Source organism: Pristis pectinata, chromosome 21 (assembly GCF_009764475.1).
Source record: "Pristis pectinata isolate sPriPec2 chromosome 21, sPriPec2.1.pri, whole genome shotgun sequence".
NCBI classification, from domain to species: domain Eukaryota; kingdom Metazoa; phylum Chordata; class Chondrichthyes; order Rhinopristiformes; family Pristidae; genus Pristis; species Pristis pectinata.
In genome coordinates this window covers 3,354,294-3,371,532 of record NC_067425.1, presented here as the reverse complement: position 1 = coordinate 3,371,532, position 17,239 = coordinate 3,354,294, and the positions used below count along the sequence as shown (strand labels likewise).

At 41.3% G+C, this 17,239-nt stretch overlaps 1 protein-coding gene across 3 annotated transcripts in view; it reads right to left on the bottom strand.

The window, feature by feature from the left end:
* Positions 1–17,239, bottom strand: part of bcas3 (BCAS3 microtubule associated cell migration factor) — a 760,056-nt gene that overhangs the window by 739,477 nt on the left and 3,340 nt on the right. For all 3 annotated transcript variants that reach the window (XR_007957928.1, XM_052035317.1, XM_052035318.1), the window contains exon 2: positions 4,144–4,232. Coding sequence is in view for 2 of the 3 variants with exons in the window: in XM_052035317.1 (XP_051891277.1) it covers positions 4,144–4,214 (71 nt within the window). In the remaining variant the exon portion in view is untranslated. The remainder of the gene's footprint in view (positions 1–4,143; positions 4,233–17,239) is intronic.

Here is a 17,239-nt window from a genome sequence, read left to right as displayed (position 1 = left end):
GAGCTTCCTTTCCAAACAGAATTACAGTTTTATTTCAGGTTGATTATTTAGTGATTCCAATCAAATTTCCTCATCCTATACCACTGTTATAGCAGTATAACTATCTTGTTTTACCTTTGAGCAAGAGGGAAGGTTTGGGTATCACAGGCCAGCCAAATCACCAAAAATAACATCCCACAATTTGGTTGTATGGTTCTACCACTCACCCACACACTAGCGGCAAGTTACAGTGGCAAAATAACCTACCAACCTGCATATGCAACATGAGGTGTGGGAGGAAACCGAGGCACCCGGAACCCACACAGTCACTGGGAGAAAATGCAAGCTCCACCCGGACAGCACCTGTGGTCAGGATTGAACATAGGTCTCTGGCACTGTGAGGCAGCAGCTCTACCAAGTGCACCACTGTGCCGCCCTTGTGCTGTTGTTTTCGCTTTCATAGAACCATAGAACACTACAGCACAGTAATTTTATACACGAAGGCTTGAAAAGTGGTATTCTTAGTACTGTTCTTTCATTGTTCAGTACGTCCTAACTCAAAACACCAAAATTACCACCAGCAAATTTAAAGTCATGCAAACTAATTGGATTTAAATTTTATGTATGGCCCCAACGACTCCTTGGCAACCATCTAAACAGCTTTTGCCTTGGGCACATCTGCATTAATTAACAGACAAATTCTTGTGCCACACTGTATCAGAACTGGGATAAAATGACAATGCCTTGGAAGTAATGATTGTTTAGGCATAAAATCAAAATGAAAATCTGAACTATCCATGGCCTCGGCCAATCCAAACCTTATCTCAAGGACACAAGCTTTTTCCATTTTCAACCCAACTATCATCATTAATCCTACTGTCCAGAGAATTTTGTCCTAGGTGCACTCTACCGCAGGTGGAGAAAAGCGCTTACAAAGAGTACCAAGCTGGCCTGACCTCACTCTACCTGAGCCAGAGGACACAGTTTTCTTTCATATGCAAAATAAATATAGATGGGTCCCATCAAGCTTGAGTAGGGTAGCTAGCTTCTACTTGTGACCATAACCTGCCATGTGCATAGTTTGTCATTAGTTATTACACTATGAATAGAGAGCCAGGCAGGCCAGTGTGTGCTGAGCAGATTATTGACACCGCATCCACTGTCCTGGAACTGGATTCGCCTGTTCACATTGACCCACATAGTACATGTTATTCAGGTAGGAGAGATAAATAGTGAAGCAAAATAAAAGCAACAAAGTCAGTACAATTTCAGAATTCAGAGTAGAAGAGCAAAAGAACTGTAGAATGCACCACCTATTGGCCAAAGGGATTGACTGAATAATTCATGGAGAAAGGTTTGTCTGGATTTGAGTAAACTGTTGCAACAAGAAAATTGCATGTCCTGTAGCAGGTCCTGTAGCAGAAAACAACTGAATAGTCATCACTCAAAAAGTATCAAAGGCAACTGAATGATAACATTTTTGTTCTATAAATAATAAATTACAATTTCCCAAGACTTCAGCACAGAGAAATTCATTGGCCAACAATATGGCAGTCAAATTTCTGTAGAAATGTAAAAGAGCAGTCACTAAAAATGGTAGAAACACTAACTGCATTGAAATTGGATTATGGCAAAAAGTCCTTCTCTGCCGTTCACTGAGCAACAAAAAAAATCATAATCAGACCATCCAGAACAAACTGAACTATAAGAAACAAATGACTAAATACTGGAATTTGGATGGAATATGCTACAGTGCAGTAAAAAATGTCATATAAGCAGCTCAGATATGCTAGTGCTGCATCCACCTCATAGCCAGAGTCATCCACGAATCAAGGCCTGCATTATGTCTTGACTTGGTGAGGTACGTCGATCAGGCCAATATACATGGAGAAGTTCCATCCAACTGCAGCCCCATTCAGCCAGAGCTGCTCATCAAAACATTACCAACTGAGCCTTCTCAAGGTTGAGAGATTTTTTTGAACTACAAGAGATTCAAGAGCTCTGGGAAACTGGCTAGAAGATGAATTTAATTCCAAAGATCATAGCCCTTAGTAGTGATGGAACAGTCTCAAAGGGCTGGTCTTAATTCTGATGTCCTTATGAAAATTCCCTCCAACGCAACTATTCCTTAATCCAGTGGTATTTCCAACACAACTTGATCATGTCCATTTTAACACCATTGCCCTGTCTAGAAATCACCCATGTGGAACATCCTGAAAAGCCATTAAAATCAAACACACCCAATACAAAACCACCCCAGCACCACTGGACACCTGGTATGGAGTGTATTATAAGCATTTGTGCTGAATAACAAGTTCAAATCACTTTACAAACACTGCATGTGCTCCATGCCAGAGTTTGCAAGACCTATTTCATCTCTTAAAAGGGATGTTCTTCCCACACATTTCCTTTTCTTTGGTCAATTGGGACTTGGCATATAGGTTGGTTGATCTAGAAATCAATAAACTGTTGTCAAATTGTGTTTTGAAACAATTTTCTGAAACAACTACATTTGCCAATTTTGGCACCAGTAGGTGAGAGACTTCATGACAAAATATCCCAAAATCACATAGTACTTTCTCAGCCAGAGGAATGAATTGGCAATTGGACGTGCCACTGATAAAAGTAAATGCTATTTCAGGTATTCATTATGCAGATGTTCAGGAGTCAACCAAAATGAAGTGTCAGAATGTGCTGAAGACGGACCTGCAGCTAAATATAAAATGGATAGTTATTAGGAACGATGTAAATTACTCAGTGCATGCTTAATGTATTAATTGAGACATCCATTTTGCAACTTCAGTCACAGGAGGAATTAAAGAGGAGGGCTGCGGAAAAGACAACTTATTCAGAGATTTAGCATTACATTTGACTACCTTTATTTCCTTCCTTTAGGAGCTATTGAAGCAATTCAACATACTTGAGTATGGAGACAAGCTTCTGAGAGGCACAATGGGAATAGGGAACACAACCAAATTGACAGACAGCAGAAACTGACTGTTCTTCGAACAGAAAAGGGGAAGGGAAGATTTGATTTAAAATGTTTAAAGACAGGAATGGTAGGGCCCTAGGGAGTATTGAGGAACACAGGGAATAGTGCAAAAGTCCATAGATCCCTAAAGGTGACACCACAGGATAGATAAGGAGGTGAAGAAGGCATACGGGATGTTGACCTTTCTTAGCTGAGCCATACAGCGTGAAGGTCATGGTACAACTTTATAAAACATTGGCCAGGCCACAGCTAGGGTACTAAGCACTGTTCTGGCCGCCACACTATGAGAAGTGCATGGATGCAATGGAGAGGATGCATACTAGGATGTTGCCTAGGATAAAATGTTTCGGTTATGAGGAGAGACTAGATAGGCTAGGCTTGTTTTCCTTGGAGCAGAGAAGGCCAAGGGAACCTGACAGAAGTGTATAAAATTATGAGGACATAAGAGTAGATAAGTTCATAGGACATAGATAATGGCATAACGACATTATAAGGACATAGATAATGAGAAACTTTTCCCCCCCACAATGGAGATGTCTAAATCCAGCAGGCAATGGTTTGGGAAGTAAGAAGGTTGAAGGAGATTTGAGGAAAAAAAATGTTCAACCAGAGGGTCACTGCATTCTAAAACACACTTCCTGAGATAGTGGTGGAGGCAGGTACTCTCACAACATTTAAAAAGTATCTGGATGAGCACTTTGAATTACCAAGGCATAGAAAGCTACAGACCAAGTTACAATCTCAAAGAACTATAATTTTGTCAAACATGATTTCAATGTCATAAATCTATGTTGACTCTGTCCAAACTGATTATTATTTTCTGTGCCCTGTCACTACTTCCTTAATAACAAATTCCAGCATTTTATCTACTCTCTCTCTCCTCTCCACGCTATCACAAGCATTCCCTTTGTTCACTCCACCCTCCCCATTCTTATGCAACTTCAAACATGTTCAATTTCTAACTTTTCCTAGTATCAAACTGAAATGTTAACTGTTTCTCTGCAGATTCTTCCAGATGTGCTGGGTACTTCCAGCATTTTCTGTTTTTGCTATTGTCTTCATCAAATTTCTCGTTTAGATTAAGTGTTCAACAATCTTTGCAGCAAAACCAATAACCTTAAAAGGAGCAAATATATTCAGTATTAAACAATTCACATAAACAAATTCCTTACGTTACTGCCTGATGTCGGACCATTATTCCACCAGCACAGCGACTGGGACGACGTGGAGAGTCTGTGGCCATAACTTCTCTTCTCTACCACTAAATTGAAAAGAACCCAAACTGTTAATTTAATCATATATCAAGAAAGAACCCACACATATAATATTATTCTTAACATTAAGATGCCCCAAAGCATTTTGCAGGCAATGAAATACTTCACAATTACAATCACTGTTTTATGGAATCAAGAAAACACCTCAGAAACACACCTAGCCACAGATATAGCTACAGACAAACATTCCTGTACTTGTCCTATTTGTGATCATAGATGAAGGCTGGGGTAGGGAAGGGGAGGGAGTTATCTCAGCACAGATTAAGTCTGGAGTAAATGTCCCCAGCAACAAGATTCAACCCTAACTTCATAAGACTACTAATGTAACATCTTTCCACCTTCCACACCAGTTATTTGGTGGCTAATTTTAATGCCTAAATAATGGCATTTCTGTGCTTTGAACCCATGTCTATTTAGTTATTCTCAATTATTTGGAAAGACACGGTTAAGGGTAGCTTGATGGTCAAGATTGGGGAAGAACGTTAACCTTGAACTTTGAATGCTGCCACGTAATTATTAACTACTGCCAAAATTGTACAGTGGTTTGCTGATTAGCTGAGGTGGCATAGGTTTAACTCACATCTTTCAAATTTGCCAGAAAGTAAGAATGGATGTGCAAGGATGTTAGTATGTGCTTGAGATGTTGCATGGCTAGAAGATCAGTGTATAATATTGTCAGTGGTGTATGAAGGGGTACTTGGAGGAAGAGTAAAAGGCCATTCCCACCTTACTTAGAGGGTGCGATTGTTGCTATATGGTGCCAGAGCATAGTACCTCACCTCATCCCATCTCATCTCCCCTCTACACAGACAGACACACAAACATTCACTACTGCCTGTCCACAACAACGTACTTTCATTCAACCACTCTAGGTTAGATTCAAACATGAAATTATACAATAATTAGCCTATAAAAAAGATCCATGTACACGTCACAGTTTCTTAATTTAACAGGGAAACAAAAAGCTGGACTTGTACACTGGTGCCAAGATGGTCCAAAACCCTGGATTCTACTTATAAAAGTTAGTATATCAGAGCTTACTCCAGCTATTCTCAAAATCAAGAAACTCATGTCTAATCATTAATATCACCTAATAGAGTATCCATTACTAATAGCTAGAACATGCAAAATCCACTGTGCTGTCTGCATTAAAAATAGTTATTTAATACATATACCACAATCAATACATGTTTCAATAAAACTTACATAAATAATGAATAGGAGTAAGTCTATATTAACCAGGATATGCACAGTAAGCCAATAATCAATAAATTTATAAAAAGACAACTGGGCCTGATGTTTCATTGTGAAGTTAGTGGCTTAAGGAAAGTTATTGATCTTAAATAAGAGAGTGAGCATGATTCTCTATAATTCAAAATGATGAATTTCATTTCATGACAGTATCAATTTTCTGAGGCTCACAGCAGTATCTTCTGTGAAAACAGGAAACCAATATTTCTGGGGGAGATGGAGAACTTTGTTCCAGAACTACAAATTACATTGCACTGATTATTTCCTTATTGCACACAACTGAAGCTCACCTCAGTAACATTCAGTTCCATAAGGCACAAATAACACTCACTTAAATTTCAGTAAAGTGCATCAGTGCAAGTGTGAATCTTTCATACAACAAAAGAACCCAATAGATTTTCCAAGCATGAGTTGCAGCAGAGTGGAGGCTGCAAAGCACAGTTTGGTCGGTGTGGCACTAGAATTATGTAGTGTTGGTCACTCAATCAATCTGTTTTCAATCATCAAAGTGATGGAAGCCATCATCGACAGTGCTATCAAGCGGCACTTATTCACCAATAAACCGTTCGCCAATGCTCACTCAGAGTTTTGCCAGGATCATTTCACTCCTGACTTCCAAATATCTACCAAAGAGCCTTGTTCCAGAAGCAGGATGAGAGGGACTATCCTTGACAATAATGCAGCATTTCACTGAGTGTAGCATCAAGTAGCCCTGGTAAAACTAAAGACACTGGGCATCACAAGGTAAACACTCCAATGGCTGTATTCCTACCTCACACAAACAAAAGTGCTTGCGGGTATTGGTGATTTATCATCCCAGCTCCAGGATATCACTGAAGGAGTTCTGTAAGTCAGTGTCCGAGACTCAAACACTGACCTTCCACTTGCAAGCCATTTCAACTCCCCTTCCCGTTCCCGCACTGACCCATCAGTCCTCGGCATTCTCCACTGCCAGGGCGAAGCCAAACAACACCCCATATTCTGCCTGGGCAGTCTACAACCCAATGATATGAACAATGAATTTTCAGGTAACCCACCCTCCCTGTGCTTCTTTCTCTCTCCTTCTGGATCCCCCCTACCCTACCGCCCCCACCCCATAACCCAGTTACATTGCCGTCCCCTACCTGGTTCCATCTGCCTGTAATACATACTATATCTTCTGGTTCTTCTATCCACTTCCCTAACTGGTTCCATGTGCCCGTCTTCCCTCTGGTTCCACTTATCACATTCCTTACCTTCAGATTCCAGCATCTGCAGCCTCTTGTTTCCACATCATCTTCCAGCCCCTGTCTTTGTCTCTACCTCCACCCTCCCCTCTGTCCACCTGGCTCCATCTCCCTCCTGTTTCCTCTTTCCTTATCTGTCTCTACTTATCACCCACCAGCCACTGTCACATGCCTCCACCCCCCCCCCCCCCACCCAGCTCCATCTGTCCACCATCTCCCTCCTCACCTGGTTCTACCTATCACCTATCAACCCCTGCCTCATTCCTCCTTCTCATCTCTTTATGGTGGCTATCTCCCCTCAAAACTCTCTGTCCTAATGCAGGGTCTTAACCCGAAATATCAACTGTACCTTTGCCTCTACAGATGTTGCCCACTGAGTTCATCCAGCAGTTTGTTTATGTGAGAGTTTTCTTTCACTGACAGTTTTCAAAAGGGTCCTTCTTCCAGTGCCCACACTCCTCTCCCACTCTCAATCTTTCCTTCCCTTTCTCCAATGACAATTTGCATTGCCCATTCTCCCACTCCACAGAATCAGCACAATAAGTGCACAATTGAAGAAGTAATCCAGAAGCCTCAATCTAAAGAAGACAGGGGTTCAATTCCCACCATGGAAGATAAAGGTTAATTAATATAGAAGAAGCTAATATTGGTAATGGTGAAACAACTGGAGCATTGCAAACCTAGATGGTTCACCAATATTTTTCAAAGAAGGAAACCTACCATCTTTAATAGATTGTCCTGCACTGGACTCCAGACTCAGAGCATTATAATTAATTCTCAATTGACCATGAAAATGGCCTAGTATGATGCAATTACAACTCTCACTGCAGGGATATCTCAAAAAGACAACTTTTGTCAGGGGCAATTAAGGGCTGAACATTAACTGCTCACAAAGCCCACATCTCATAATAGAATATATAATAAAAACACAGAATGATTAAATTCATATTATGTCAGCTTCAGATATTCCAAAGATTAAACGGTCAGGTCAATAACTTTAAAAAGTACTTAAGATAGGAGTTTAACAACTCTTCAGTAGATAGTAAAGGAAACAATATTAAAAGGAACAGATGTGAATATAAATGTAGAGTTGGGATAAAGATGCTTGGACCAAGTAAAATTGACAGAAGGATATCAACAATTACATTAAAACGGAACATAAAAAGTAACAGTCATAGAGCTAATCAGCACAGAAAACTTTTAACTTGTCCATGTCGACCAAGATGCCTATCTGAGCTAGTGCTATTTGCGTGCATTTGGCCCATATTGCTCAAAACCTTTCTTATACGTGTACCTGTCCAAATGTCTTTTAAACATTGTAATTGTACCTGCCTCCTCAGCTTCCTCTGGCAACTTGTTCCATATGTCAAATGCCTACCAAAGTCCATATAGATGACATCCACAGCCCTACCTTCATCAATCTCCCTCGTCACCTTGTCAAAAAACTCAACCAGGTTAGTAAGACACAATTTGCCCCGCACAAAGCCATGCTGGCTTTCCCTAATCAAGCCATTGGATTCCAGATGCTCGTATATCTTATCTTGAAGCATTTTCTCCAGGAATTTCCCTACAACTGACGTGAGACTCACCGGTCTATAGTTCCCCAGATTTTCCCTTGTTCCTTTCTTAAATAGAGGAACAACATTGGCCACACACCAGTCCTCCGGGACCTCACCCGTGGTCAAAGAGGATACAAAGATTCACAGGGGGATGGGAACCAGAACAATAGGTCAGTAAGTGAGGGAACAGGCAGGACGGCTGATGTCAGGGATTGTAGTATTAGGCAGATTCCCAATAACAGATGTGATGAGACGAATGGTTTGAGGTGTTTGTACTTTAATGCTAGGAGTATTATGGGCAAGAGTGATGAACTTAGAGCATGGATCAGTACATGGAACTATGATGTTGTGGCCATTACAGAGACTTGGTTGAGGGAGGGACAGGAATGGGTGATCAATGTACCAGAGTTTCGAAGAATAGAGTGGGGGGGTAAAAGAGGGGGAAGAGTTGCAATGTTAATTAGAGATAATATATCAGCTGCACTCCAGGGAGACATTATGGAGGGCTCGGACACAGAGTCTATTTGGGTAGAACTCAGGAATAGGAAGGGTGCAATCACTCTCATGGGGGTGTACTACAGACTTCCCAATAGCCACTGAGACATGGAGCAATGGATATGCAAACAGATTAAGGAAATGTATAAAAATTACAGGGTTGTGGTAATGGGAGACTTCAACTTCCTGAATATAGATTGGGACCTTTTTAATGCAAGGGGGTTAGATGGGGCAGAATTTTGAATGCCCCCCTTCACTGTCCACTACACCACCAATTTTGGTGTCATTCGCAAACTTACTAATCATATTAACAACATTGTCATCCAAGTCATTAATATAGATGACATACAGCAGTAGACCCAGCCTCCAATCTGAATAACCATTCACATTAGGCTCACCAACCTGTAGTTCCCTTCAGCCCTTTTTAAATAAAGGCATAACATTATCCATCCTCCAGTCTTCCAGTACCTCACCCGTGGCTATGCAAATAGATGATGCAAATCTCTCTGCCAGAGTCCCTGCAACTTCTTCTCTAGTTTCCCACAATGTCCTAGGATACACCATCAGGCCCCAGGGATTTATCCACCTTAATATGCCTTCAAGACCGCCAGCACCTCATCTTTTGTAATAGGGATAAGATATCTTTATTAGTCACATGTACATCGAAACACACAGTGAAATGCATCTTTGCGTAGAGTGTTCTGGGGGCAGCCTGCAAGTGGCACCACGTTTCCAGTGCCAACATAGCACGCCCACAACTTCCTAATCCGTACATCTTTGAAATGTGGGAGGAAACCAGAGCACCCAGAGGAAACTCACACAGACATGGGAAGAACATGCAAACTCCTTACAGACAGCGGCCAGAATTGAACCCAGGTTGCTGGCGCTGTAATAGCGTTATGCTAACCGCTGCACTACTGTGCCTGCCTCCAATACATCACTATTCATTTCCCTTAATTCTTTAGCCTGCATGACCGTCCCCACAGTAAATATAGATGGGAAATATTCATTCAACACCTCGCCCATTTCCTGTGGTTCCACACATAGACAATCACATTGTTCTTTAAGGGGACCTATTCTCTCCATTTTGCTGTTACTATAAGCATAATCTCTTAGGGTTCTCCTTTACCTTACCTGGCAAAGCTTTCTCAGGTCCTCTTTTTGCCCTCCTGATTCCCCTTATGTCCTTCAGAGAACGAAATCTTCTCTCCTTACCCACTCAAGCCTAGAAATAATTCCAGTTCACACCAATATGGCTGGCTCATAACTGTACTGTGAAGTTGCCTAGCAATCTACTCATAGTTAATAAAAAGGGCTACTCTACCTTCTCTGGATAACTGAGTAATAAAGACTGGCCTTGTTACAACCATCCATTTAGAATAAATCATTAGAGAATAAAAAATTAGAGAAAGACTTCATAAAGATAAATACAGGAATAGTTAAATATTCTAAAAAGGTGATCCAAGGGGCACAGAGAAACTCAGTGGTGAGAAACATTACCAGGAATACAAAGTACTTTCAATACTTCAAACTGAGGTTAGTCAGGGAAGAAGTAAAGCTTTTAAGAGTTGCTCAAAAGTAAAATACTGAAGATTCTGGAAATCTGAAATAAAAAACAGAAAATGCTGGAAGCACTCAGCAGGTCAGGCAATATCTGCAGAGAGAGAAACAGTTAATGTTTCAGACTGATGGCCTTTCAGAATTGGAAAAAGTTAAGTCAAACAAGTTTTAATTTGCAGAGAAAGCAGACAAGGAAGCGAGCAAAAGGAAAGGTCTGTGAGAGCGCTGACCAGGAAAGATAGAATACCACAACTGGCAGTGTCATTCAACCAATCCAGGTCTATCTCACTCTTTAGGGTTAAAGTTAGGGTCAGCATTTCCAGAATTTAATGTTTATATTTCATAGTAGCTGCTTTGGAAAAGAAAGTTCAACCAAGCTTCACAAGCTCAAGACATACCAACATATTTCAAACCTGGGAATTAATTTTGAGGTATTTTCTCTTTGTAATGAAAGGAACATGGCAATCAATTTGCTTATAACAAGGTTCCACTACCAGCAATGTGATAACAAGTGAATTGTCCGTTTCAGTGATATTAGTTCAAGGATAAATATTGGCCAAGGCACTTCAAACGGTACTTCAGGATATTCTTCAGCCATTTGAGAGGGCAGACAAGGCCTTGGTTTACCATGTCATCCAAGCAACAACACAATTCACAATGCAACATTCCCTGAAAGGGACAAATCCAACAATGCAACATTCTGCCCTGGTAGTGTTAGCCTACTGAGCTGCAGAGAATAAGCACATGTTAGACAAATTGTGACTGATTACTTCCTTCCAGTGAACATAAAGGAATATATTGAAAACCTACCCTCAAATTAAATGTTCCGAGGTCACATTAGGCACTATATGAATAAGTTTTATTCTTTCCTTGCTGTTACTTTAAATTGAAATCCTCCCCATGACACCACATTAAATTTTAGTGCAGAGGATTAGATAGCTGGACTTACACCACTGGGACATACATTCAAATCCCCTAACTTTCAATAGAAATAATATTCCTCATTCTTAAAATCACCCGTTGCAAATTATAAATAAATATATTACAGTAATTAATTTCTACAACTGTTCAAAGTTTCAGATCAGACTAAAGAAAATAATGAAATCTACTGTCAATACAAAAGATACTTTTAAAGCTAAACCACCAAATGAAGCATCACATTGATAACAGTGCATTAAATCATTTAAATGCAAGAAATATGAAACAAACCACTCTCTTACAAGTTATCTGCATAAGCTCCAGTTATTATTCTGGGGAATCTTAAATTTCCTCCATTAGTTGCACTGAGATATTGAAATCTATACAAATGTCAATAAAATAATGAATTAATTTTGTACCTTTTTCCTTCCAAACTTTTACATCTCTAATATTTATTATGAATAAATTTCCATATCATTCAACCAGCTATGCACAGAACGTTCAAAAGGGTTTAAACTGGCCCTAGAGGTTTAATTCTGTTATTATTTTCTTATTTGCCACATTAACTATATATGAAACAGCACATTTTTTATCCAGCAATCCAATCAGAATACCTTATCTCAGTCACCTTGCTGCAGGGAGCATGTCACCTCAGTGAAGCAACACTTGTCATCAACCTTAGAGGGAATGGCTAAGCAAGACCATCTTTGTGATTTTTATAAATAACTTGGATGAGGATGTGGAAGGGTGGGTTAGTAAGTGTGCAGATGATATAAAGGTTGGTGGTGTCGTGGATAGTGTAGAAGGTTACTGTAGATTACAACAGGATATTGATAGAATGCAAACCTGGACTGAGGAGTGGCAGATGGAGTTCAACCCGGATAAGTGTGAAGTGATACACTTCCAGAGATTGAATTCGAAGGCAGAATACAAGGTTAATGGCAGGACCCTTAGCAGTGTGGAGCAACAGTGGGATCTTGGGGTCCACGTCCATAGATCCCTCAAGGTTGCTGCGCAGGTCGATAGGGTTGTTAAGAAGGCATATGGAGCGTTGGCCTTCATTAGTAGGGGTATTGAGTTCAAGAGCCACGAGGTGATGTTGCAGCTCTACAGAACTCTGGTTAGACTACACGGAGTATTGTGTTCAGTTCTGGTCGCCTCATTACAGGAAGGATGTGGAAGCTTTAGAGAGGGAGCAGAGGAGATTTACCAGGATGTTGCCTGGATCGGAGAGCATGTCGTATGAGGATAAGTCGAGTGAGCTAGGGCTTTTCTCTTTGCAGAGAAGAAGGATGAGAGGTGACTTGATAGAGGTGTACAAGAGGCATAGATCAAGTGGACAGTCAGAGACATTTTCCCAGGGCAACAATGGCTAACACGAGGGGACATAATTTTAAGGTGACTGGAGGAAGGTATAAAAGGGGGATGTCAGGGTTAAGTTTTTTTTTTACACAGAGAGTGGTGGGTGCATGGAATGCACTGCCTGCAGAGATTGTGGGGGCAGATACATTAGGGACATTTAAGAGAATCTTAGATAGACATATGATTGATAGAGAAATGGGGGGGGCGATGTGGGAGGGAAGGGTTAGATTAGAGCAGGATAAAACGTCGGCACAACACTGTGAGCCAAAGGGCCTGTACTGTGTCGTCGTGTTCTTTGTTCTATGTTCTAGTAAGACCAACATTCTCATCAAATACTTAATTGCGTTTTCTGTGGTCCTTTGCTTTGACCCAATTAAAATGAAGAAAAAGGTTTGCATTTATATAGCTTCTTACACAGTCTCTGGCTGTCCCAAATCACTTTATAGGCAAAGTTCCTTTGAAGCATATCCACAATTATAATGTGGGAAATGCATTAGCCAATCAATTCACAGTAAGCTCCCACAATCAGCAATGAGATAATGACCAGATTGTCTGTGTTAGTGATGATGATTGATGGATAAATGTTAGATGGCACACTGGAAGAACTGCTCAACTTGTCTTCAAAATACTGCCTTGAGGTGTCTTACCTCAGTCAGAGGATAATTGGGACATCAATTGGATTGGCATCATGGTCAGCACAGATATCACGGGCTGAAAGGCCTGTTCCTGTGCTGTACTGTGTTCCATATTGTAAGTTAGCATATTACCTTAAGGAGAGGGTTTTCAGCACAACATTAATGTATCATTTGGAACAGAAATTATAAGTCTCCCAATTCCATCTACATTCTTGACTAGGTCATCTCCAGTAAAAGAATATAACGAATTAAATTCCTTTTCATTTCTCAAAGAGAGAGATGCTTCAGATTGGACAGTTATTAAATAGAATAACAAATGAATCACGCCAGGTTGCTAAACTGCACCACAGAATATCACAGGAAAATGGAGATAGAATAACCATGTATAGGTGACAAAAGATCTTTCAAAATAAGGGAAAACGTTTAAATAATACAAATAAGTGATCACTTTTCAAAATGTGTCTTTGGAATCCATAATCTCTGCAGCCCTTTGAGGAAGTGAGACTTTGAACATTTAGGCAGAGGTATATAGACTCTTGATAAGTAAGGGGCTGAAAGGTTACCACAGAGAAACGGGAATGCACTGTTGAGGTTACAATCAAATCAGCCGTGAACTTATTAAAATGCAGAGCAGTCTCAAGGGGCCGAGTGGCCCACTCCTACTCCTAATTATTATGTTCATACCTAGACGATGGACAACCTATATATTGGGAAGTTGACACAAACTGCACAGAGAGGAACATTAGAATAAAATGGCTGACCACCCATCTACAATTCAAGTCAAAATGGGAAGTTAGCGTAACACTATTACAGTGCCAGCAGCCTGGGTTCTATTCCAGCCACTGTCTGTAAGGAGTTTGTACGTTCTTCCCGTGTCTGCATGGGTTTCCTCCCACATTCCAAGGACATACAAGTTACGAAGTTGTGGGCATGCTATGTTGGCACCGGAAGCGTGGCGACACTTGCAGGCTGACCCAGAACACTCTATGCAAAAGATGTATTTCACTGTTTCTTTCGATGTACATGTGACTAATAAAGATACCTTATCTTATCTACCTCCAACACTTCTCTGAAGCAAATGACAAGACCACGCTGACCAAGTTATTAATAAACAGCACAAGCCAAAGAGCAAAAAAGCACTGCAAACTAGGAACATTAATGAAGTCTACAGACTACAACAACAGCAATAAACAGCTGTCAGATATATTTGCTCAGAATTCCCCTTCACATTCAGACAAGCATGTGGGAAAAGACTACGGATGGTATCACAATTATTGACAGTCACAGCAACACTGTAGGTGTTGTGCTGAAAATCCTCTCCTTTGGATAATATGCTAACTTACAACATGGAACACAGTACAGCACAGGAACAGGCCTTTCAGCCCATGATATCTGTGCTGACCATGATGCCAATTACTGTAGGTTCAAATTCCCAACACACAGAATCTAAATTGACACTCCACTGCAGGGCTGAGTAAGCAAATACTGCCCCTGGGCACTACAGAGAAAACCCAGCACCATCCCAAGGGTGCCACAGAGGGAGCCCTACACTATCCCAATGACACCACAGAGCAAGCCCAGCATTGCCCCAAGGTGCCACAGAGATAGCCCAGCACTGTCCCAAGGGCGCTACTGAGAGGGCTCAGCACTGTCCTTGAGGTGCTACAGAGAGAAACCAGTACCCTCCCAAGGGTGCTACTGAACAAGCCCTACACTATCAAAAGGACATGAATGAGATAGACCCGTAGAGTCCGAGTGGTGCTTCCGAGAGAGGCCGGCGCTGTCAAAATGTGGGGTGCTACTGAACAAGCCTGGCACTGTCCAGGAGCACTACTTTCAGAGCAGTTCAGTTGTAGAACTACCCGTTGACCTCCTGTAGCTCTTCACAGGCGAAGAGTGAAGACGAATGTTTTCTTCAGGTGAAACATAAGACTATAAATGGATCAGAGGGTATTGATGCAATTTTAAACCCACTCATTCTGCTCTTATTTTGTGTACACTGATTTTACAATGATACGATTAAATGCAGCAATTAAAAAGCAAAGTACAGCAGATGTAACAGCAGATTTTCTTGCAGTATAAACCTAAGGAACTACAGTGTCACCCTTGGCAGTGAAGTATAATTATAGGCTGAACTATCTGAAAAGGCAGTTTTCTTTATAAATTTATACGTAAGTATTTATAATGGGAAAGTTGACCAGGTAGATAAATAATGTAGTATTAAACAAAAATAAAGTGGAGTTAATCGAAAAAAAATTGTGTAATTAAAAAATCACTTGGATGGATATCAGAAAAAAATTCACATAAAGAAGAACTGCAGAAATCAGGAATTCTTTCCTGAAAACACCATACTTAGTGGAACAACTGGAGCTTTTAATATTGAGTGTGAAAGGTTCAAGGACATTAAGTAATATGAAGCTAAGAGACAGAAAAGTGGAGTTGAGGTAAAGATCATCTGTGATCTAACTCAATGGCAGAGAAGGCTCAAAAAGCTGAAGATTATGTTAATATCTGCATACAACAAGGACAACAAAAATCAAAAATAATCAAACTCTTTAAGAAAGCTGTGGTTTAGCCTATGGCTGTTTTCTCCATCATCAGTGGTTAGAACAGAATTCATAATAATGTAAATTTCATGTGGTGTATGGACAGAATTAGCTCAATGGGATGTAAAACCCTTTCTTGTACATCCCAAAGTCTTAATGGTTTGCTACATTACGCAAGATATGTTTGCCTGTAAATCTGAGCAGAATTCTATTCCTGTGCCTTTCCCTTTACTTCAGAAGACAATGATGTTGCCATTGTTCGGAACTGCATTATCAGCTACCGAAGTAAAGCTGAACTTGGCATCCCACATTATCATCACGCTTGGTTAGCGAGATGGCTCATCAATTCACTACGACCATGGGTAGCAATAATTCAAACAAAGAAATAACAGTAACCTGTGTACATTATTCATAAGATTATGGGGATGTCAAGGGTGACAGTACTCAAGAGTTCCCCTTCACATACAGACAAGCGTGTGGGAAAAGACTACGGATAGTATCACAACTATTGACAGTCACAGCAACACCTTAATTCAATTACTGTAGGTTCAAAGTCCCAACACACAAAATCTAGATTGACACTCCACTGCAGGGCTGAGTAAGCAAATACTGTCCCTGGGCACTACAGAGAAAACCCAGCACCGTCCCAAGGGTGCCACAGAGGGAGCCCTGCACTATCCCAATGGCGCCACAGAGCAAGCCCAGCATTACCGCAAGGGTGCCACAGAGATAGCCCAGCACTGTCCCGGGAGCACCACAGAGAGAGCCCAGCACTGTCCCAAGGGCGCCACTGAGAGGGCCCAGCACTGACCCTGATGTGCTACAGAGAGAAACCAGTACTCCCCCCAAGGGTGCTACTGAACAAGCCCTACACTGTCAAAAGGACAGGAATGAGACAGACCCGCAGAGTCCGAGTGGTGCTTCTGAGAGAGGCCGGCACTGTCAAAGTGTGGGGTGCTACTGAACAAGCCTGGCACTGTCCAGAAGCACTACTTTCAGAGCAGTGCTGAGAGAGCACGGCAGTATGAAATAGGCGCTACTGAAAGAATCTATTACTGCCAGAGGGTGCTACAGAAAGAACCTGTTGATGCCCCTTCTCAGAGAGGCCAGATCAGTCCCAGGGTGCACTAGTGAGAGAAACACACAAAGAGCTGGAGGAACTCAGTGGGTCACGCAGTGTCTATCAAGCGAAATGGATGGTCAACGCTTCAGGTCCAGACCCTTCATCTGGACTGGGAGAAAGAAAGAAAGAAAGAAGAGAGATAGCCAGTATAAAAAGGTGGAGGAGTGCAGCAAGAGCTGGCAGGTGATAGGTGGATCCACACGACGGGGAGGGGGGCGGGCGGGTGGTGGGAGAGGATGTGTGATAGGCAGATGAGGAAAGGAGGGTGGAAATGATGTCAGAAACTGGGAGGTGATAGGTGGAAATGACAAAGGGATGA